Source organism: Acomys russatus, chromosome X (genome assembly GCF_903995435.1).
Source record: "Acomys russatus chromosome X, mAcoRus1.1, whole genome shotgun sequence".
Taxonomy (NCBI): domain Eukaryota; kingdom Metazoa; phylum Chordata; class Mammalia; order Rodentia; family Muridae; genus Acomys; species Acomys russatus.
The window spans coordinates 106,754,547-106,778,645 of NC_067169.1; the positions used below are offsets into that span (position 1 = coordinate 106,754,547).

General features: G+C 41.1%; 1 protein-coding gene across 2 annotated transcripts in view; it reads left to right on the forward strand.

Moving 5' to 3' along the window:
- Positions 1-1,981: 1,981 nt before the first annotated feature.
- Positions 1,982-24,099, forward strand: part of Phf6 (PHD finger protein 6) — a 41,207-nt gene continuing 19,089 nt past the window's right edge. Inside the window, exons 1-5 of one of the 2 annotated variants that reach the window (XM_051140847.1) lie at positions 1,982-2,167; positions 6,258-6,441; positions 6,663-6,764; positions 20,967-21,100; positions 21,376-21,419. In XM_051140847.1, the coding sequence (XP_050996804.1) occupies positions 6,304-6,441; positions 6,663-6,764; positions 20,967-21,100; positions 21,376-21,419 (418 nt within the window). In that variant the 5' untranslated portion in view covers positions 1,982-2,167; positions 6,258-6,303. The remainder of the gene's footprint in view (positions 2,168-6,257; positions 6,442-6,662; positions 6,765-20,966; positions 21,101-21,375; positions 21,420-24,099) is intronic. The other variant, XM_051140848.1, reaches the window with a different exon arrangement.

A 24,099-nucleotide genomic window follows, 5' to 3' on the forward strand; every position in this document is an offset into this window, starting at 1 on the left:
GGACTAATATTTGTTTCCTTTTGGCTTGGAATTCAGTTTTGCAAACTTGTATCAAATTACATTGTGTTAAAACGAGTGCAGAGGTAAAAGAATGAATTAAAGGCAGTAAGATGTAGGAATAGGGGGTCAAATAAAAAGACTACACCCTGTCCAGGCACTGCATTTTCTCTTACATATTCATCTGTGTCATTATGGCATCAATACGCCTGTAAAACCTGGAAAATGATGGTGGATGATCTATGGTTTATATACAGTTTAAATGGAAAACACATTGTGGATCTTCTTATGCAAATATCTAGTCATTCCCTGGAGAGTAACTGGAAGCAAAGGGCAGTGGAAGTAGACAGATCTTTTAAGAGATCCGGCTGGAAAAAAAAAAAAAAAAAGAGAGAGAGAGATCCGGCTGGGCGGTGGTGGCGCACACCTTTAATCCCAGCACTTGAGAGGCAGAGGCAGGTGGATTACTGTGAGTTTGAGGCCAGCCTGGTCTACAGAGTGAGTTCAGGACAGCCAAGATAACATACTGAAGCCCTGTCTGGGGGGGGGGGGGGGGGGGGGGGGGAGAGTGAAGGCAAGCAGCCAGGCGGTGGTGGCCCACACCTTTAATCCCAGCACTCGGGAGAGAAACCTTGTCTTGAAAAACCAAAGGAAAAAAAATTGACGAAATACTGTGTAAAAAACATTGGCGCACACCTTTAATCCCAGCGCTCAGGAGGCACAGGCAGGTGGATCTCTGTAAGGTCGAGGCCAGCCAGGTCTACGAGGTGGCTACAAAACAACCGGACAACCAGGACTACACAGAGAAACTCTGTCTCTAAAACACACACACACACACACACACACACACACAAACACAACAACAACAAGAAAAGCAATAGATGAAGAATGTAAATCCATTCCCAATGCAGAAAAAGATAAATGGCTAGGTGAAAGGCAGTTCTAAAGGCTCACTGGTTAGTTAGTTATAGTTTCTCTTCTTAAAAGAACGGTTTTCCCTTAAGGAGGCCAGCAGAAAAGAACAAAAGTTTACCCTCACATAAGGTATACTATATCCCCAGGCATTATTCTAATGTGATTTGCATATGTTAACTCACTTCTCATAGCCTTTTTTGGAAGGGACACCATTATGTTCTCCATTTTAGAACTGACCGATCTGAGCGACTAGGGGATAAAACAAGGGGATCAGGGTCATAGACCTAGAAGTAAGGGAGCTGAGATTCACAGTCAGGAAGAGTATGGCTTCCATATGCTAAAAAAGAGCGCTAGATTAGGTATTTGGTTCACCTATGTGGTTTATAAAGAAAATCACTTTTTTTCCTTTATGACAATTCCAGCATTTACGGTGAGCCAGCTATTACACCAGGGACCGTAATACTTGCTTCATCTGCATCCTTATTCGTCTTCACAATAAACTTGGGAGGTGTTTTATCCTCGTTTCCAAGACGCCCCCCGCCCCGAAAAAAACCACAAAAAACAATATAAGGTTGGGTGATTAAAACGATTGGCCCTAAGTCTGCTATCCAAACGGGAAAATTGCTCTGAGAGCTCTGCCTTTGCTGGCAGTGAAATCAGGCGAAAGGAGGACCCACAGGGATGCCAGGACTGTACAATGAAATAATGGATGTAAAAAGGCCTCGGTGAACAAGTGCAAGGGCTAAGGCCTGTGCATTTGAGTCATTGGAAAACCGGTTAACCAGGACCTGGTCCCAGGTTTTCTGGCCTCAACCTAGCGCCTTCTCTTTCCAGTGCCCAGCTTTCTCTTCAAATCTCTTTCTCGGTCTCCTCCGATCCTGCCCCTAAAGCCTCAGCAAGCAGCAGAGCGGAGAATAGAAGGGACGCGCGCGAGCTGGAGGCGGGGCCGTCGCCCCAAAGCCTTTCGAGGGGCTGGTCCATGCGCTTGCGCTCTACTTCGGCGGCTTCAACCGCCCCAGTTCGGTGGCCAATCAGAGTTCCCGGCGCGCTGGAGACGTCTTAACGTTATGTGGGTCGTGTGCGTACGGAGGGAGGCAACGTAAGGGCGCTCGGCGAGCCGTCTCTCCTCGAATGAAAGGAAACAACCCCCGGCGGCAGAGCCCCGCTCTTCGGCAGTGCGGGAGAACCGACGCCCGCCTTCCTAGTCTCCCCTCGTGGGCGCTGCCCTCCCGTCGCCTGTCCGTTTTCCCTACTGGTGAGTTCCCCGCCGGAGCCAGGGGCCCCCCATTCTCTGTCTGGCGGGAGAAGACGAGGAGGATGGCGGTGGCCAGGCCGCCGCCCCTGCCCGTTGTTGGGGGGGGGACGACGACGACGACGACTCGCGGTGGTCTCCTTCATTGTCAGGGACCCCCAGAGGCGCCGCGCGCAGTCGGTGCTCGCTACAGAGTCTGGCGACCTAGTGCCTCTGGGGCGCTGGGGGGACAAGCTAGGCGGCAGCCTGGACTTCGGGGGAGGGGGGCTTCACATCGGAGGAGGGAAAAACTGGGCTGAGGGTTAAAAAAAAAAAAAACAAAAAACTGTGCTGTTGCTTAGATCATCTTGGGGTAAGGAGGGTGACTCCTGGTTTCGAAGTGTAAGAGACAAAAATGGTTAGGATGGCATGAGGGCGAGCTCCGCGGAATGAAGGGGAGAAAAAGAAAAACTCCCGGGTGAGGGGAATCCGGTGAAAGTGATGGATAAGGAGATGCTTTGGAGTAAGGTCCTTAGAGGACGAACTCCTGGGGGAAGAAGGGGTGTGAGGAAAGTGCTATGGTGATATTTTCCTGAATTCCAGAGACCTGGCCAAGGACAATCAGGAGGGGGAACCCCGACTTTCTGTCTGAAAGGAACCTGCTGAAGTGTTGGAAAGGAAGATACTTTTTCGAGTTTATCCAGCACCTTGGTTAGAGGGAGATCTAGGAGTGTAGTGTGTGATTGGGGAATAAATAACGGAGAGGATCCGCTGAGTTACGTGTCTGGTCCTTTATTACATGGCGAACCCCACGGCGTCCTTTTGCAATTTCTATTCGTTTCGATATTCTGCGTGAACGTGAAAACAAATCTTTTGATCTTTGAAAAGCCTTTAATTTTTCTCTGGTTCCTACGTAATATCAGGTCTTATTCATACAGTTAAAAATTTTTTTCACTACCCTTTGGCTTGAAACAACTGGAAAATTCCTTTAGTTTCCTTTTGAATAACCGCAAAAAAAGCAGTGCGAAGCATGTAATAATATCGTGCAACCCAATTCAGGTGTCCTTCCGGTACATCTCTTATTAATTTATTTCTCTCCACTGTAACTTTCCTGACAGAAAGGCAGTGTTATCTTTGAAGGATCACACTTATATCTGTAAATTTGAACTGGCTTGCATGCGGAAGGTTTTTCATCTTCCGGAACTGCAGTTTTTGTTTTGTTTTGTTTGTTTTCCTGTGGAAAATGTTCTTTTCAGATACCAGCCTTGAATGAGCTCTCCAGTTGGCTTTGAAATGCCCTCCTTGGTCGTCCAGGTGATTTCTACCTCGATGCATCACAGCATCTTGGAAAATCGGGACTGAATTCATTGTTTCAGCTCTTATATTTTTTTCAGACATTTAAACAGTGTTACCCATAAAGATAAACTGTTGTCTCTTTTAGCTTTAGACATTATCAATAATGTTACCTTTCTTTGAAGGGAAAGGCCTCCTTGCCGGGGTAGAGTATTGAACTTTGAGCTTTGCCTACTCTTGAAAATCCTTTAAATTAAAACGAAAGGGCTAAATAGAGGTAGATGATTATGAATCCTATAGTAACGATGCTTGAATGTCCTTAGTCTGCTTAACCGGGAGACCACAAATGTGACAGCAGTAGATAAAAATCTGTATTTTGATGATAGACAGTTTTGCTAGGCGTCATTGTTTCCATGATGGTCTCCGCTGCTGCATGTTTTATAAGGCAGATGTAAAAAATCAGCAAGCTATGCACACATGCATTATTTGAATTTTAGTGGAAAAATCCAATTAGTCATTGCATAGCGGGGCAAAATTTTAATCATTTGTTGCACATTTGTGTGTTTCTATTCACTCTACAAATAAAATATAAATTACCAAGAAATATATTAATATTTTACAATGCAAAATTATGTATATCTTTTTATTGTTGTTCTCTTAGATTTTGGAATCTTTAAATATCTAGAAAAGGAGGTTCTGAAAATTAAGATGAAAACAGTACTGTTTATTAATGAAAAGAAGCAATAAGGATAGAAATGGGGTGTACCATTTCAGAATCAATTTTGGGAATAAAGAATGATTTTTCCTTCAGGAATTTTACTTATCTTAAGCCTTTTTTTTTCCCCCCCAAAAAAAATGGGCGCTAGGATTGTATAGAAATGGCACATTAAAGACGTCGGTGAAGATTAGATTTATAATGTACCATCCTTTCAGCTGGCCTGGATGATCTGGAGAAATGCTGAGGACATCATGATGACTTCACAGTGCCTATTATTCATTGCCTGATAGTAAAGAAAACTCATTTAGACCGCCAGTGGCAGATCTGGGTGGTATTTATGAATCTTGGTGTTTTTGCATAGCTCTAAAAACTGGAGCAGCTATATTTTTCATAAAGCAACTGGACACATACTTGCCTGAGCAAATGCAAACACACTTCCCCTTTTGTTTCTTTTGTTTCTCTGCTGCCCTTTTTTTTTTTTTTTTTAATGCTAAAAGATTTGCTGCCTGTTTTCAATCAGTTTCACAGTTTATAGCCAGTATTCTGAAATCAGCACTATTGAGAAGTACCCGTGGCATTTGGGAGACCGAGTTATTTAAAATTATAGATAGCATTAAGAGTTTGTTAAACCGTCAAAGCAGAGATGGCAAGACCTTTGAAGTCTTGTTCAAAAGCGAAGTCTGGATATAAATTAATGAGAAGAAATGTTTTCTTTGTGGTTTCCTATTCTGTCCCATCGTGATGAAGAGCTCTGAGTGGTTGTAGATACTGCATCACCTTGCTGCTACTGCTGCTGAGGAGGTGCTTCTCAGAGAGCTACCGACTGAGTTAGTGAGCCAAGTCTCTAAACACAATGTCATGAAAAATGTTTAAATATATAAAAATGGCAATAATGTAATAAGGCAACTGGAAGACAGAAGTTTGAGATTCTATTGATTGTAATGCCTATTATGGTAACCTGGGTCTGGGCTGCTTATTCCCAGTAATTGGGAGAATTACACAAATCAAAACACTGATTTGAAATTTGTTGAGTGATGGCATTAAATGGTCTGTGCTGAGAACGAGGATCCAAATCTGTAGACTTCTATGTTACAGCTTTTCTTCCCTTTTTTGGTTTGACTGTACAACCTATAATTATAATCTGATCAAACGCAAGGCTCATTCAGAAGAATTTCCCTTCCACTGCACAGCATTGCTAGCTTCCGTACGGAAGTCGCTGCATGTAGGCACCACTGTCAGTTTGGCTTTTAATAAACAGACTTGGGATAAATCTCAGTCAAATAAAATGGTTTAGTAAACATTGGGGTCCTAAAGACTGCATTAAATGGTACAATATTAGAAGCTTTATTATTTCATTACATGAAAAAGGAAGAGAATAGCAAGAATCTGAGGTCATAAACACGATTTCCTTAAATTTGAACTATTTCGAGTTTTAAAAACAATTGTTTCAAAGTTCTGCTTAACTTTACTTTTAATGCGTTATCAGTATGTGAACTGGAAAGAAATTAAGCGGTTAAAGGAATCAGTTCTCAATATTTTGTAGTTTTAAATTGCGCTTAGATCTTTATCATTGTTTTCTTGATAGACATCTACCTATATTTGAAGAATATTTTTAAAATTTTGAATTGTACTAGTTGATGATGATTTAATCTTATGATTTTTTTTTGTTGTTGTTGTCTGTATGTTTTTGAGGTGGGGGGTGTCACTTTGTAACCCATAGAGGTCTCAGACTCACCTGTGGCCCAAGCTGGCCCGTTCTCAGGATCTTTTGCCTGAACCTCCTAAGTGCTGAGATAGCCGTGCACCATGTACCTAGTAGCTGTGTTATGCATTCTTAGCACATGAAAGTAATTTTATTTCACATACTTTATAACTGGAATTTATTTTGATTTCTCTCAATTACCCTAGACTTGATTATTTTCTCTCTTCTTCCCTTTCTTGTATTATATGTGGAAGGAATCTTGGGTTTTAAATATTTATCTATACTAATATTTAAGTAACTATATTAAAACATAGGTCGGGCATTAAACTACTTGTGTGGCTATATATAAGCTAATTTTTAAATGAAATTGACCAATTTTTTGCCATTCTTATTCTCTGTAGCATTTCTTGAGGCTTAAAGTGGCATTCTATAAGCAATTGAAAAATCATGTCAAGCTCAATTGAACAGAAAAAAGGGTCCACAAGACAGCGCAAATGTGGCTTTTGTAAGTCAAATAGAGACAAGGAATGTGGACAGTTACTAGTATCTGAAAACCAGAAGGTGGCAGCACACCATAAGTGCATGGTGAGTATATTGGCATCAATCAAGACATCTCAAAACCATTCTTGAGAAAGAATCTTAATCACATATTCGTTACTGAATATGAAAGCAAAACCACTGTTAAAATTTTAAATGGTTTGACACTGCAATGTCATTTTAATAGATAATCATTTAAGTTTAATATCCTATTCATTGTCTTGATGTAGTTATATATAAAACTTAATTTTTTCAAATGTTATTTATAGCTTTTTTCTTCTGCTTTGGTGTCATCACATTCCGATAATGAGAGTCTTGGTGGATTTTCTATTGAAGATGTCCAAAAGGAAATTAAAAGAGGCACAAAGCTGGTAAGTTGGTATTTCTGCCTCTTGAACATAAATTTATTTTAAACTCACAAGAAGGAAATTACTTATTTTAAAGTGTATTACTTTGTACATTTCATATAATTTTAAATTGTGGGCTCTTTTTATTTTCTAGCCAGTAAAATTCAAAGCTTGATTTGTTTACAACTGAACAAAAAGGAGTGAATCAATATCTTTTGAAATATCTCTTCTCAAAAGGAAAATCTTCTTAAAGGCTGTGATCACTTAAAAAATGAGCAGTTTACTTAATTTGCATGTGTCATATTTAGAATCTTCATTCAAATGTATTTTTCATAATTCTGGTATGTCTTCCCTTTTCATCATAAAGTTAGTGTGGGTCATCACAAACTAAGTTGACAGTGGCTCAGCAGGAAAATGATACCTCTTGCTAACAAATTATTGTTCTGTGGTTTGGTTATATGACACAGCGTTTATGACTTTGGATAACTTTTGGTGAATTTTCCAGGAGGTTTTCCGAAGCTGCGCTAGAGTTATGTTCCTGTAGTTATCTTCACCACCAGTAACCAGATTGGAAAGATGATATATTGCTCCTTGGGAAAAGTAGCGTCATCTCAGTTGGTATTTACAACACACAACTTACTGCACAATACTTAAATGATTGAAAGATTTCCTTTCATTTGACTGTTCTTCTTGCTTGAGCCTTTTATTGAAATGATATCCATTGTTGTGGTGCAGTCTTAACTGTGAACTTATCATCTCAGCCCTAAACTGTATATAATAATAGAAAAGAGTCTGTTCTTACGTGATTTTTTCCCCTTTGATGGCTTTATTTTGCTTCATATAACTGTAATATGCCTATCTTATTTATTTATTTATTTTTTTAAGAAACCAGAATATCATGTTTTTATTTCCTGGTCCGTAAAACAAATTCAGATGCAATAAGAGAATACTCTTTACCTGAAAGTGGTGTTGTAAACCTTGTTGCTTCGTTTATTCTTTGTCAGTACAAGTAAGAAGCCTTCTTCTTCTTTATGTGTTAAAACCTGCACCAATTGACATGCCTCCTGTAGTCAGACCAGGTATAGTATTGGCCCTGATACTGAAATAGAAGAATTCAGTGTTACATGAAGCAGAAGGACACACCTGTCCATGTTGCTACATTGAGTTGAGATTTAATTCATTTGAACCTGTTTGTAAAGAAAATACCAGAACTTGGTATAAGTTTTACTATTAAGAACTATTTTTCTTTTGAATGTTATAAACTGGGGTGTTAATTTCTCTCCCGCCCAGGTGTAGTGTGCTATAAATAAGTCGAATTGCTCCTGATCTCGTGAGTGGAATAATATTGAGGGTTAAAAGCCCAGAAATAGTAATAGGCTTGGGCTTGAATCCCAGTTCTGTCACTAAGTGGGTGACCCTGAGCAAGTTATTTACTCCCCTAAGCCATGTATTCTTATACACGGATAACGAGCATACTTGGATAACGAGCATACTTGTCTCACAGAGTTATTGTGAGGATTAAAAGAGAATATACAGGACTAGTGTGGTGCTCAGCACATAGTTAAACCTTGATAAATGGGAGCTGCCTCTGTGGTTGTTCTGGATAGATAAAAATAAGATCCTGCTAATGCCCTTGAAGACTAATGAACGCGTGCTAGGCAGACAAGTCATGAGAGCAAATTGTTTTGGGTGCTTGAGACTGAACCCACAGCCTCAAAGACACAAAGATACTACCATACTATACCTCCAGCCATATAGCCTCCCTCTATATAATTGCCACAGGCAAATTAATGTTATCTTAGACAAGTCATTAGCTTACTTGTCTTTTTCGCCACCTATCAGTAGATGCTGTTTTATCATCACACACTAAACAGCAATGACAAAAGGTTGTTATCAAAGGCAGAAAGCTTTACCATAGGCTGGTGGAATGGCTCATCAACACTTCTCAAGTTTGCACACCAATGCCAGGCTCTGACTTGTTTCAAAAGCTACTTGCTACCATGGGCATCTTGAATTGTGGGATAGTTGCAAAAGTAGAGTGTATCGCAGCCTGGACTCTCTTCTTCTTCATTCGTCATCCGAATTGTTGGAATTTAAATTACATATATAGTGAATTGGAGAGCAGCATTTATATGTTTCATTTTTTGAAACGACTACTTAAAATTAAAAAAAAATTGTTTTTATTTCACGTGTATGAATGTTTGCCTGCTTGTATGCGTGTATGTGCACTGGGGCCTGTGCAGGCCAGAAGAGGGTCTCATGCCCCTAATGTTGGAGCTGCCATGCAGGTTCCGGGAACCTAGACCTTCTGAAAGAGCAACAAGTGCCCATAACTTGCCTATAACTACTGAGCCATCTCATTATAGCCACTTCAGTTTTCCCCGAAGGTTACTTTTATCTTACTTCCGTATATGTTTGCATCTGTGTAGGGCAGTGTTTCTATGAGTGCAGTTACCCATGGAGGCCTGAAGAAGGCATTGGCGTCCCTGGGGCAGGAATTCCAGGCAGTTATCCGAGTTGCATGAGGTGCATGCGGGGAATGGGGGGCAGAACTTGAGTCTTCATATGTTTCTGACTGCTGAACTTTTCCTCCAGGCTTTGACATAACTTAGCTTTCACTTTTCTTTCTTACATTATATCCTTTTCTTTTTAACGAGGCACTGCCAAGCAACCAATTTTTTTTTTTTTTTAGGTTCTTCTGAGTGTTTTGTTTTTGTTACTTTGGTTCTTGTTACTTTTCCCTGTGTAGATTTGTCTAAGCAATAACAAGACCACAAATCAAATAAAATAGGAAAGAATAAAAAGTAGTTTTATACATCTAAACTACATGTAAACCAAGTAACTGGCTTCCGTGGTCAGCTTTTTAAGGCATTTGATTCTGAGCCTTTTTGCTCTGGCTCTGATTCATATGCATCTTGAGATGAAAAGTGTCATGAATACCCCTGAAAGCAGTCTTCCGGCTGCTGGGTGCAGTCATGGCAGGTTTCAGTCAGGATCTGGTGTTTTGCCCCTAGAAGAGGGGCAGACTTGGGCCTGGAGGTGAGCGGGTACCGGTGGGTGGATGGGAATCTTGCAAAAGTGGGAATGCTCAGTAGAGCAAGAAATGGAGGTGTGTGGCTCCTGTAGCTGTTGGCACAGTCTCTTTTCTTTTTTTTTCTCTCTCTTTTTTGAGACAAGGTCTCTCTGTGTAGCCCTGGCTGTCCTAGAGCTCACTCTGTAGACCAGGCTGGCCTGGAACTCACAGAGATCCGCCTGCCTCTGCCTCCCGAGTACTGGGATTAAAGGTGTGGGCCACCACCACCTGGCTTCTTTTTTAATTAATTAATTAATTTTAGTTTTTGTTTTTTGATACAGGGTTTCTGTATGTAGCCCTGGTTTTCCTGGTCTCACTTCGTAGATCAGGCTGGCCTGAAACTCAAAACAGTCAGCCTGCTTCTGCCTCCCGAGTGCTGGGATCACAGGTGTGCATCACCGCAGCTGACTGCTTTAGGCACTTTTTCGTATCCTTATCAGCTTTAGGGATCAGAGAGGAAAGCTATTTTGTAGGAACATTCTTGTCTCCTTTCCATTATCTTAAATGTATAGGCCCATAATATAGGAAGAGGAAAAAAAACCACGTCTTTGCAGTTTTTAGTTATTTATTTTCCCATAATGACTTTGATTTCTTCCTGAAGACATATAAAGACACCACACCTTTACCCTGTACTAGCTATATTTTTTTGTTTGCTTTTTTGACTTTGTCTGGAGGAGATGCTTGAGCTTCGAATTTGAAGAACGTGTTCTTTCTGAGGCTACTTTGTGAGATCACTAAGATCTACAGTGATAGTTACTTTTACTAATTGGTACCTGTGTCAGATAGATCACAGATGCGAAAGGAATTCAGGAGGTCATGTAGTTCACCTTCCTTCCCCCAGGCGAGATTGCGTAAGTCACTCAAGACTCCTCTGCCCTGTTCTGCTCTTAGGAATTGCGACTCTACTCCAGCCACGTGAAACAGGAACAGTGATGCAGCTGAGAAACTCGTCCCTCTGTAACTCCAGTACACCCATGAATTTGAAGCTCTTTAGTCTGAGTCTGTTTCCATTAAAGAGGTGTTTAGTCCCCTCCCTCCATTATTTAAAAAGAATCCTTCCTATACACGGTGGCTGTCTTCACAATTCCCAAACTGCCCTGTTCAAATGAGGATTTTTCACCACACATTATGAACTCCCCTGAATGTTTTATACTTTTTCTAGTAGTAGAACTAGCTGACACTGAATGGTCAGCATGTGCTAAGGACTAGGCTAAGTATTTTTAAATGTGGTCCTAATTAATCCACACAATCATAGTACAAGAAAAGAGAATAGTCACTCTTGGCTTACACAAAAGGAAACTGGGGCTCAGGAGTAAAGTAGCCCAAGTGTTTGTGGTCATACAGCTAGCACATGACAACCCTCAGACTTGAACCCAGGCCAAATCTCCTAGGCAGCAGGTTATACTAGCTGTCTTTTGTTTGTTTGTTTTTATTAATTTTTTGTTTTGTTTTTTTGAGACAGAGTTTCTCTGTGTAACCTTGGCTGTCCTAGACTTACTTTGTAGACCAGGCTGGCCTTGAACTCGCAGAGATCCCTTTACCTCTGCCTCCCCAAGTGTATGCTAGCTGTCTTTTTAAGCTGCTCCACCCCAAATTACATTTAAAAAATATGCTAGTTTTCTAATACACATTGCTGAGTTTAGTACATTCTCAGACTCCTACTGTTTAATATATTCTGTCTATGACATTGTCTTCCTGTAAGGATAGAACCCTATACATATCCTAGGTAGAAATGGTCTCTTCTTACCCTGAAGATAGTTTGTGCAGTCTCTGATCATAAGACAACTCATTCTCCATAGCCTTTACTTGGTAGCAGGGGAGTGTGTGGCACTGCAGAGGCAGGGTGTCTGTATTAATGATCTAAATAGACAGTGCCTAATGTTCCTTCTTTTGGGGGGAGGAGTGTTCTCTATTTATCAAGATTTCTTCCTAGAGATAGTCACCAGATTGGAGTCGAGTAAGAATGGTTACAGGGATTTTTAAATCCCAGACAAGAATTTCAACTCAGAATGAGGAAAGGTGGACTGGAATTTTCTGGAGCCAAGGTGTATGTAACAGGTACTGTGGAGAGTAAGCATAATGATGGCAGTTTGCTTGCCTGCTCTGTGTAGATGTCCTGCAGGCATCGTAAAACGCAACTTGCCTAAACCAGTATTTATAGCCTTCCGCCCTGAAATCTGATTCTCTTTCAGAATCCCTTACTTTTAGCCCTTCCTTCCACATCTGTGTGTGGAGGCTATTTCTCAGCATACTTTGTCTTTTCTTTCTTAACGCTACCCTGTTTCAAGCTTTCCACTTACTGTTTTTTGGTAAACACACCACTGGTATTTGCTTAACTACTTTTAACAGCTACGGCCAGGCTTGTGAGGTGGTTCAGCTCTGGTAAAGGTGCTTGCTCCCAAGCCTGACGGCCTGAGTTCAAGCCCTAGGAACCACATGGTGGAAAGGTGAGACCCAATTAATCCTGCAAGTTGTCCTCGGACATTAGCTTGATACCCCCTCCCCCCGCCCCCCACTTGATTAAAAAAAAAAATACTAATGTTCTCTTGAAAGTATCCAGAGACCTCAGCAGGACACTGGGAAATCCCGAATTACTGTACTTTTCCCAGCCTCATCTTCCTCTATGCGTCACAGAAGTTCTTTTTGTGTGTGGCCCAGCTCAACTCAGGCTTGACTCTTGCCATATACTACAGAACTACATGCTTTGTTGTTGGAACACATGGGCAAGCCTTTTCTTCCATGGTAAACACATGGGCAAGCCTTTTCTTCCATGGTGCTCTGTTTTCTCCAAGAGAGTTGAGACGATGTTGTCTTTGCCTGGCATAGCAATCACAAGGGCAAAGCTTATGGAAGCAGTTGGCACAGTGCTTTCAGTCTTCTTCGTGCTCGGTACTGTCCTCATAAGTAAGTGGGCACTGTATCTCAGCAGGGAATGGGTCCGGAGAGACGAAAGCAGGGACGCCTTTAATAATGGACTAGGTTTAAAGTGGAAGTCCTGGCCTAACATAAACGTCCCTGATTTGGCTATTCAGTGTTGCGGTGTTGTTTGAGGCTCTGGCAGTTTGAAAGGGGAGTAGAATGAGCCACGTGGAGAAAGTTAGCCTGGCGATTTCTTCAGTATGGTTGAGAATTATGTGTAGACCTCAAACATGAGGATTTTCATGTCTCTTTTCAACCTTCACTCAGCCAGTGTGGTGGTATTTTTGTTTTCTTCTTGGTCATTGTATTTGTCAGGTAAACCTTAGATTTTATCTTATGTGTGTTGATGAAATATTCCAATCCCTACTTTGTGCCAGATACTTTGGATATAGACATGAAATAAATTTGTCTTAGAAATGAAGAACGCCAGGGGAGAGCTGGGAAAGAGCGCCACAGCTGATTGATCTACCTGAGGAGTCAGAAGGCTTTGTGGAAAACGGCATCTGAGCCAGGTGTGAGGACCCACACCTGTAATTCCAGCCCTCGGGAGGCTGAGGCAGGAGGAGGGGATGCGTTCCAGACCAGCTGGGGCTACAGAGTAAAACCTTTTCTGGTAAAAACATGGTCTCTGAAATGTGTTCCACCAGGACAGTGAGACAGTGGAAGCCAAAGGTGGGAGGGTGAGTTTTGAGGAGTGGTTGGAAATGTTGAATGAGTGCGACATGCGCGCGCGCGCGCGTGTGTGTGTGTGTGTGTGTGTGTGTGTGTTGTTTAGCATTTAGTAAGGGCTGGATGGGGGCAAAATGCTCCCACTTGGATTTTGTACAGAGAAGCAGCAGGTGTTAGGTGACTTGTGGATGCTACCGGCTTTAATAAGTCAGAGCAGGGATGCTTTTCAGACAGGCACACTTGGCTTTTGTGCGATAGGTTCTCACTGGCATTGATTGAACTTGCAGTTCTTCGGCCCCAACCTTCCAAGTGCTCAGTAGTACAGGTGTCTGCCACAAGGCCAATTTTTCTATAAAAGGCCAGATAATAAATCTGGACGGCTTCTCCCAGCTGTTTGGGCTTAATTGTAATCAAAGGCAATACAGAAAAAAAAAAAGTGGTTATTGCTGAGCTGCATTTACAAGACCAAGAAGTAGGCCAGGGTGCGCTCAAAGGACATTTACCATAGGGTGTTTGGGGAGGAAAAGAGGTAAATTTTCACCAAGAAGATTTTTCTCTTCATCTCGGTAACTATGTGTACATGCATTATGAATCTATTTGTATGAGTGGGAATTCTTTTAAAAAGCCAGTTATAGCATGCAGGTTAATTTTAATGTCTGTAGGTTATTTCACCTGAAATTTATATTAAAGTACAATTTACTTTTGTGGTGAATAAGTAGAATAAGCAGCGATGGAGAAAACTGTGTTTGGCCAACGCGAAAATGCATTTATTTAGATGCAATCTTTTTTCTTGGCCTAGTATTTTTGTAATTGGGAACACTGTAACTTTTGTCACATAAATCTCATTTATGTTTGCTAATGGAGGAGAACCAGAGCCAATAATACAAAAGCAGAGCTTTAGGAGGCATGGCTCAGTGGCAGATTGTTTGCGCAGCGTGTTCAAGGCCCTGGCTTCATCCTCAGATCTACAAAAACAACTGACCAATAATGGCAAATAATTTCTGTGTGGTTTGGGGGGGCCTCTCTTGGTTGCTCACTTGAGTGTGGCTGTGTTTTTGGCATTTTTCACAGATCAAATATAGCAAGCAGCCTGGCAATTCATAGTATTCTCAGCTGCAAAGACCCACAGCTGAGAAAAATTTAAACAAGTGCACCAGTGGGAGAATCTGTTTTTCTTATCAGACCTGACTCTGGTAATTGGATAAAGTTGGGATATGCGAGTACTTAGCATAAGGTCAAAGGGTTAGGTTAGGCAAGAACTTCATAGGCTGAGTTTATTGTCCTCCAGTTTCTAAGGCTCTGTCAGCTGCTTCAGTTTAGTCTCTTACTCTGGTAAAAACATAACCAGTACTTTTCATTGGTCTTTCTCTTTTTCTTTCTTTTTTTTTTTGTTGGTTTTTCGAGGCAGTGTTTCTCTCTGTAGCCTTGACTGTCTTGGACTTGCTTTGAGACCAGGCTGGCCTTGAACTCACAGCGATCCGCCTGCCTCTGCCTCCCGAGTGCTGGGATTAAAGGCGTGCGCCACCACACCCGGCTGGCTGTCCCTTTCCTTAGGTGCTTTGGGCACCTTTTGTCTTTGGCTTGCAGGCTTAGGACCATGGCTCCTTTTCATATGTTCCTTTGCAATCTCTGTATTCAGAGCAGTTTTCTGAATCGAGTGTCTCCAATGCACTTAGCCACACTGTTCTGCTATGCGAGTGTGTCTGTGCTGGGAGTCACTCTGCTCCAGCTGCACTGTATGGAGCCAAGCTCTAAAGGCAAATACTTTCTTTTTCTGCCTATTCATGAAGTTTGCAGCCTCATTTCCCTTTTCCACCCCACGGCTACTGAGAACAGTATTTTTCCTTTTGATCTTTAAGATGTTGCAGAGACTCAGTTTCATCCTTGGCCTTGTTCAGTTGACTGGAGCCCAGGTATGCCTCGATGTCTGCTTCTTGTGGCAGTCTAGCTACGTCTTACTCTGTTGAGTTCTCTGTGTGTCCTCTGATGTGTGACTTGGTTCATCTTTCATCTTTGGGGTCAGCTCCTTGGGACTTGCTTGTGTGGTACAACTTAACCCACATTAACCTAGCAGAACCTCTGACTGTTACCATTGCTTCTGGGCATACTGTGGAAAGGCTGTACAATTCCCTGTGACAGGACAGGACCTCCTTTCACAGCATCTCCATCTTTGGAGATGGAGATTCATAATTGAGGCTTCTCACATCTTTGGGAGCAAGCTGGAGGTGAGGGTGGGGTGGGGTAAAAGCATAATCAGTGACAATGTTTTTGCATCTTTAAAGCAAGAACATGGAATAAGATACAAGCAGAGTAAACTGAGAATTAACATTTATACCTACATTGGGGGAAAGGAAATTAGCTCTCAAGAGAGTATTGGTAGGTAGGTCAGCCTTTTTTTTTTTAAAGCAGAGAAAGGGCACCATTGTTCTTGATAATCCTGTTCCTGTCACATTAGTTTCCATTTTCCCACATTGGAAGGCACCAGGGACACAGTGAAAGCATGATGAAGATGGCAGCCGACAGTCTTCTTCTGGAGGACAAGTAGTGGTAAACTGTGGCAAATTGCACAACAGATACTTTCTGTAAGGGCAGACACTGGGTACCAGTGCTAGGTCCATCTCGCATACCTTGCTGTGATGATGGTGGTGGTGGTGGTGGTGGTGATGGTTGGGTCTCATTTTGCCTCTTTTTGTATGGTTGGGGTTTTTGTTTGTGGTTTTGGTTTTTTGATACAGGGTCTCACTTTGTAGCCCCAGTTGGCTTGGAACTCAGACATCTGCCTGGCCCTGCTTCTACCTCCCTGGTGCTGAGATTAAAGGCATGTGCATGCCTAAATTAATTTTCTTCAACTTTTGAACATTTCATACATACATGTAATTTGTTTTTATCATATGCATCAACCATCACCTCCTTCCAACTTCTGATGTCCCTCACCTTGTCACCCTCCTAATAACTTCATGGCCTTTCTCTTGTTATTACTAGCCCCCTGAGTCCAATTATTGCTGCCCATCTGTGCATGTGTGTGAGGCCAACTACTGGAGTATGGGGAATCTACCAGCAGCCAAGTCCCCTAAGGACAATGGTTCGCCCTTCCTTTCTAATTCCTATTCTTTTCTTTTTAGAAAGGCCTTTCTTTTATTTCTATTTGCCATAGCCTTTCTGAAATGGCTCTACCCACCTATCTTCTTTCCCAGCGTCTTTAGTCATGACAGTTGTCTCTAAGCTCTCAATTTTGTTTCTAGAAGAGCTAATCTGTTCCTCCCTATATTCTGTGTTCTTTGAACTGAGTTGTCCTCAAGTTCATTTTTCCCAGCCCTGGATCATACCGCTTGTAAGCTGTTTGTGTGTGTGTTTGATTTGTTTAGTGTGTATGTGTGTTGTGCAGTGCCTTGGAGGTCAGAAGAGAGTGTTGGATCCTCTGGAAGTATGTTATGAGCCACCCACCGTGTAGATCCTGAGGCCTAAACCTGGGTTTAGTGTTCTTATCCACAGAACTCTCTCTCTAGTTACTGTTCTGAGTAAGGGTCTCAGTGCAGCCCAGACTAACCTGTCCCAAGTTCTGCTATTAAAGGCATATACCCACATACTCACACCCAGTTCATAATTATTTTTAGAAATACCTAAGTCTTCAATTTCACACTGTGTGTGTGTGTGTGTGTGTGTGTGTGTGTGTGTGTGTGTGTAAGTGTAAGTGTAAGTGCCGTTGCACACTTTCCTATACCTTAGAGGTCAGCTTTGAGGAGTCAGTTCTCTCCTTTGACCTTTCTGTGGGTTTTAGGGATTGAACTCAGGTCACCAGACAAGCACCCTAACCTGCTGAGCTATCTTGCCAGCCCAAGTCTGCAATTAAAACACAAACAAAACATGGAAGAGAAAAAAAATGTGATATAAGATGTTCTAATCATCAATAACTAAATTACCTTAGAATCAACAAATGTATTGGATACTTAGTTTTCTTTTTCGTCATTGTTGTTTTTGTTTTGTTTTGTTTTTCGAGAGAACCTTTCTCTGTGTAGCCCTGAATGTCCTGCACTCACTTTGTAGACCAGGCTGGCCCGGAAATCACAGGGATCCAGCAGCCTCTGCCTCCCTGAGTGGATACTTAGTTTTCAAATTAATTCAGTGTAGGGCTGGAGTTGATACTCAGTGGGAGAATGCTTGCCTATCATGCATAAATGCCTGAGGTCCTTCCCTAGGGCTACAAAATACTAGAGAAGGGATGGTTAGGTAAAAACTATTTTTGAAAAACAGTTAAATAGGGAGCAAGGTTATAAGAGCTCAGATGAAGATGGTATGAATGCTGTCCCAAAGGAGTTCAGGGAAAAAGACTTTTTTTGTGGGGGTTGGGCTACGGCATAGACTATTGGGACAATTCAGTGCAGGAGAGTTGTCAGTTGAAGGCTGGACTGACCTACATAGTGGACCCTTATCTTAAAAAGTAAAAAGTGACTGGAGAGATGGCTCGGTGGCTGGGAGCACTTGATGATTTTACAGAGGCCCCTTGGTTCAATTCCCAGCACCCACATGGCAGCTCACAACCATGTGTATGTAACTCCTGTTCCAAGGGATCTGATGCCCAATTCTGGCCTCCAGGGCCATACAAACACCCATATACATAAAATTAAGGAAAAAACCAAACACCCTTCCTTCAAAATCCAAAGCCCCAAAGAAATTCTCTATTCTGAATCTTGATAAGTATTTTCTACTTTAAAATTTGACCTATTCTTCATTGAAGAGAACTAATAACAAAATAAGCTTTTGGTTCTTTCAAAACATGATCTTCCTATGTTGCTTCTTATTATTATTTATAAAATTGGTTTCTATTACCATAGCTGCTTAAACTACTTTCTTTTGACAGATCTGAATTTATAGTGAATTTATAGCTCCTACAAAAATGCTTGCATATTTGGTTTCCTTTGCATTCTCAGTTGAGAGGCAGGCATTGAATGCATTGACTACACTATTCCTGATACTTTTTAAAATAACTTTTTGCAAGACAAAATACAGAGGATTAAGAAAACCATTCAAGCCAGGCGTGGTGGCGCACACTTTTAATCCCAGCACTTGGGAGGCAGAGGCAGGCGGATCGCTGTGAGTTCGAGGCCAGCCTTGTCTATCTACAAAGCGAGTCTAGGACAGCCAAGGCTGCACAGAGAAACCCTGTCTCGGAAAACCGAAAAAAAATAAAGAAAGAAAGAAGAACATTCAAGCTGTGCATGGTAGTGTACACCTTTAACCCCAGCACTCAGGAGGCAGAGGCAGGTGGATGTCTTTGATTTCAAGGCCAGCCTGGTCTACAAAGCAAGTCCAGCCCAGCCAGGGCTTCACACAGAAACCCTGTCTCAAAAAAACAAAACAAACAAAAAAAGAAAACCAAAGATAGCAAACCAGCATTTTCTATATTTACTTCCATCTATTTTTAAAGACTGTATGTTAGAAACATAATTGAGATGGAAATGAACAGAGTTTCCTATTCAGGATTGGTTTTTACTTAGCATATATAGACCCATTACTTTGAAACTGGGTATGCTAGTCGTGTCTGTCCTTCCAGCACTTGGTAGTTTGAGGCTGCAGGATCACAAATCTTGAGTTCAGCTTGGACTACAATGTAAATTGTTCTCTGAAAGAAGAGAGATGGCTCAGTGGTTAAGAGCACTGTCTGCTCTTCCAGAGGTCCTGAGTTCAATTCCTGGCAACCACAGGGTGGCTCACAACCATCTATAATGAGATCTGATGCCTTCTTCTGGCCTACAGGTGTACATGCAAATAGAGCATCATATACAATAAATAAACAAAATCTTTTTAAAAATTCCCCGAAGGAGCAACTATATGGATATAATTTACACATACTTTAATTGTTTTATAACTTAGACTATTCAAAACAATTCTGCAATAAATGTGTTTGTACATAAATTGTTTATGCCTGCTATTTTCAGTAAATAAGTCAAAGTACACCTACTAGAACAAGGGCTATAAACTTTGGGAAGGCTCTATTTCGAATCTTTTTTCCTTTTGGTGGAGTTGGAGGTTGCACCCAGGGCCTTACAGGTGTTGAGCAAGTGCTCTGTGACCTTGCTCTTCCCCATCAGCACAGTGCTGCTTTTTATGGTAATTACTTGAAGTTTCAGTACTCATTTGAAGACGAGGGTTCTTTCTTATGTATCAGTAGTGGATAGTAGCCTTCACATTTTCTGGGAAGTACCTGTATCGAGAGCATTTTTTTTTTTTTTTTTACTTACATGAGTGTTTTCAAAATGATAGCATGAATGAGTTTGAGTGTTTCATTTCCTTAGAGAAATGCGAGAAACTTACATTAGCCTCTTGGTACATCAGTACATCAACATTGCTTAGGGACCAAGTAGCCCAAGCATTAGGATCATAAGTATCTTTTGTTTGTCTGCTTGTCATTTGATCTTGGTTTTGGTTTTTGGAGCTACAATCTCAGTAAGGGGGCTGGAGAGATGGCTTAGAGGTTAAGAGCACTGGCAGTGCTGAGCATGGTAGCACACTCCTTTAGTCCCAGCACTCGGGAGGCAGAGGCAGGTCGATCTCTGTGAGTTTGATGCCAGCCTGGATGACAAAGTGAGTCCAGGACAGCCAGGGCTGTTACACAGAGAAACCCTGACTTGAAAAACAAAGACAAAAAGCACTTAGGGCTTAGGAGATGGCATACGCATTAAAAGCCCACTGGGTACAGTCGTACACTGTGTTTTATGAACCAAAACTATTAATAATGAGTTTTATGGACTTTTAGAAAAGAATTGTTTTCCAAATATAGAGTATGAGCTAGCTAATTACTATCTAATAAATTCAGATTGTAAGATGTATTGAGTTGAAAGAAACTTCTTTTTTCTGCTGACTTGAATTCATAATGCAGAAGGTAAGTAAGATTAACTTGAAGCAGACAAGCATATTTTCACAGTATAATCAGTTAGATCACAAAATAGCCTCAACTCAAGGTATTGAAACAACTGTATAATTCTTTCATCTTCTCTACTAGCTTAACATCCATTTGATTTTCTCCCGTTCCCAGGTAGTATAGGGGAGTTTTTCTCAAACATTTTCATTTAAATTTGATTTTAGAAAATTTTGGTGATGTTGCTAGGGACTGGTGGTAGGGCATTGTGACTGAAACAGCAGTGTACCAGTAAGCTATGTCATTAGTCCTCTGATTTAAGTGGGGGTTCTAAGGAAAAAAATTCTCATGAGATACTTTTCCTCATTGTATCCAGGAAGTTCTGGATTGCTAACAAAGTCTATCTCTTTTATACTGTTATTAATATATAGCTCAGGCCCATGATTTACAGTATTTCAAATGTTCTCTTGACCACCGTGAAATAGCAGCCATTTATAACATCTTGTATATTTTGTCAGTAAAGAAAAAATGTACCACCAGAATGATTTTATTCAAATTATTTTAGGAGACAAAATAAGAAAAATACCATGAATTAGAAGTTTTTCGATAACCAGTTTGTTTTTCCTGACAGAAACTGGAGTGTCCCTAGCCTGTCTGTGGTCCGATCAGCAGAATCCTATTTGAATATTGTCCTGTTGTTTCTCTCTAGATGTGCTCTTTGTGCCATTGTCCTGGAGCAACGATTGGCTGTGATGTGAAAACCTGCCATAGGACATACCACTACCACTGTGCACTGCATGATAAGGCTCAGATCCGGGAGAAACCTTCCCAGGGAATTTACATGTAACTGTTTCCTTTTGCTTGGTTTTGAAGCACTCACCCTTCCCTTCAGGCTTTAAAACTCCCCCCCCCCCCCCCCGCACTCAAAGCATTTCATCGTCACTGTAAAGGCTGTTTTGATATGTACTAGCTACAGAAATGATTTAGGATTGTAACAGTGAGGTTTACAAAAGTAAATTCAGCTTATGAATAGGTGGATTGTGCTGCTCAGTTTTGGAAATTGAAAAAGGAATTTAATTTAGTTTGCATAGTTCATAATTTTGTATTTTCCCCCTCAGGGTTTATTGTCGAAAACACAAGAAAACTGCACATAACTCTGAAGGTATGTTTCATTAGCCAATTTATGTTTCAAGAAGAAATCTGAATAAAACATGAGGGACTAATGTCTACTAAATTTGCCCTTAAGATAGTTCTTATTATTAAATAGCTTTACAATTGGGGATATTATTAGAGCAAGCTAATGTAAATAGTGAAAAAGAACTAAATTTCTAAAGAGAAATTTACCCCAGAAATCTTATAAAGTACACATTGGAAATGTGTCACATTAGGAAGAAATGATGGTACGGTGACAGTCTCCATACTGGTGGTTCCATCAGCTGTTACAGTGCGACCCTAGGACTACTAATGCCCTTTTGCCCAGCAGTGTCTGCTCACATTTTGAACACACTGTAGTAGCCTTAGCCATGATTTTGCTTTCCATGATTTGAGCTACTTCTGGGCTGTCCTGATCCAAAAATATTAAATGGAAATTTCCAAAAGTAAACAAGTTTTAAATCAGTTTGTTTACAATATATTATGTCATGTTAATAATTGTTGCCAGTGTCCTACTGTGTCCAACTTAGAAGTGAGACTTTATCATGAGTAGGCATGTGTGGGGAAAGCCACATGTAGTAGTATTGATGATTTTGTGTATCCACTGGGAGTTTAAAAACACAGCCCCAGAAAAAAGTACACATCTTTATAAATAACTCAATTTAAAATAAAAGCTTATCAAGTTATTTTAGAGTTTGTTTCCACTTAAACTAACAAAACTTGTTTAGTCATGTTTATATATTGTTAGCCAGGTTGCATTTGGTCTTTAAAAGATATATGTCAGTTACTTCTTAAGTTGAATTCTGGCTTTAGCCAAATCTTTTCTTTTTCTTTGTCTTTAAAAATTTTTTATTCTAAGTGTGTGGGTGTTTCGCCTGCAGGGATGTCTGTACACTGTGAGCATGTCTGGTGCCAGTGGAGGTCAGGAGAGGGTGTCACATATGACTTGGGTCAAACATTTTCTTTCTGTTTTTTCCTTTTTCCTTTTTAAAATTTGTATTCTATTTTAAGTGTGTGGGTGTTTTGCCTGCAGGGATGTCTGTACACCGTGAGCATGTCTGGAACCAGTTGAGGTCAGGAGAGGATGTCAGATATCCTGGACCTAGAGTTACAGACTGTTGTGAGTTGCCATGTGGGTGGTAGGACTTGAACCTTGGTCCTCTGAAAGAACAGCTAGTGCTTTTAACTGAAGCTCCTTCTTCAGCCCCCAGGTCAAACTGTTTCAAACAGATGGTTTTGATACATTTGCTAACAGTATAAAATGGGTTAGATTCAATTTCAGATTATCCCATGTTTTCACTTAGTTTGGACTCAATCTTTAAATTTTTGTTAGCTTCTAAGACTGTTCTCTTAAAAATTAAAATAGATCAAATGCTGATATTCTAAGAAGTTGATTCTTTTGAGACAAGAGTCTTTATTATGTAGCCCAGGCTGTCCTGGAGTTAACTATGTAGACCAGGCTGGCCTTGAACTCACAGAGGTCCACCTGCCTCTGCCTCCCAAAAGTGCTGGGATTAAAGGCATGTGCCACAATGCTGGGCTTTGGAAATTGATCATTTTAAAGACGTACCTAGGGGCTGGAGAGAAAGAAGCCTCCTTGTAGAGGATCTGAAATGAGTTCGTAACTCCTATCCTGGGCAGCTCCTGGAGTCTGCTGGGCTGGGCAGGTCCTCTGGCCTCTATGGGCGCCTGTACTCACATACACCTACACCTACACACACACACACACACACACACACACACACACACACACCTTAAAATAATGAAATAAATCTTTAGAAAATTGATATGCATTAATATATCTCTATACTGTATATTCATCATACTTGTATGGTAATTAATATATTTAAAAGAAATGGTTTAGTAGATATACATGCTAACCATGATTTGGCCATAACATATTTTATACATGTATTGAGTTATTATGCTATATTCCATAAATATGTACAATTAAAATAGCGGTTAAATATATATTGAACATTGCATTAGATAAGCAGGCACACATATACATAAGTAAAAATTAATGAATCTTTCTACAACTTTTTTGTGCTTTTAAAAAAGGAGAGTGGAGGGCCTGAGAGCTGGCTTGAAGATTAAGAGCATTCGATGCTATTGTAGAGGACTTACTTGGTTCCCATCCTCCCCATCAGACCCCTCCCATCTGCCTGTGACTCCAACTCCAAGAATCCAGTGCCCTCGTTGGAAATGGACTGGATAAACAATAAGAACAAAATAATTTGAGGTTATAAAGTGTGATTGAAAAGCCCATATAGCGTGGTGCACGCCTTTAATCCCCAGCACTTGGGAGGCAGAGGCAGGTGGATCTTTGTGAGTTTGAGGCCAGCCTGGTCTACACAGCGAGTCTAGGACAGCCAGAGCTGTTACACAGAGAAACCTTGTCTGGAAAAACTGAGGAGGGGGGGAGGCAGAGGAAGGGGAATCGCTGTGAGTTCAAGGCCAGTCTTGTCTATAAAGCCAGTCCAGGACAGCCAAGGCTAGCACAGAGAAACCCTGTCTGGAAAAAACTCCCAAGGAAACAAAAAACAAACAAAAGAAAGAAAGAAAAGAAAATTTTCTATTTTCTTCCCTCAATTGTAGAACTGAATCAAAAGTGTTTTGTGAAAAGTTGTAAGTAGGGACTGGCAGTTTATCTCAGTGGTAGGTGACTTGCTGGGCATGCTCGATGCTCT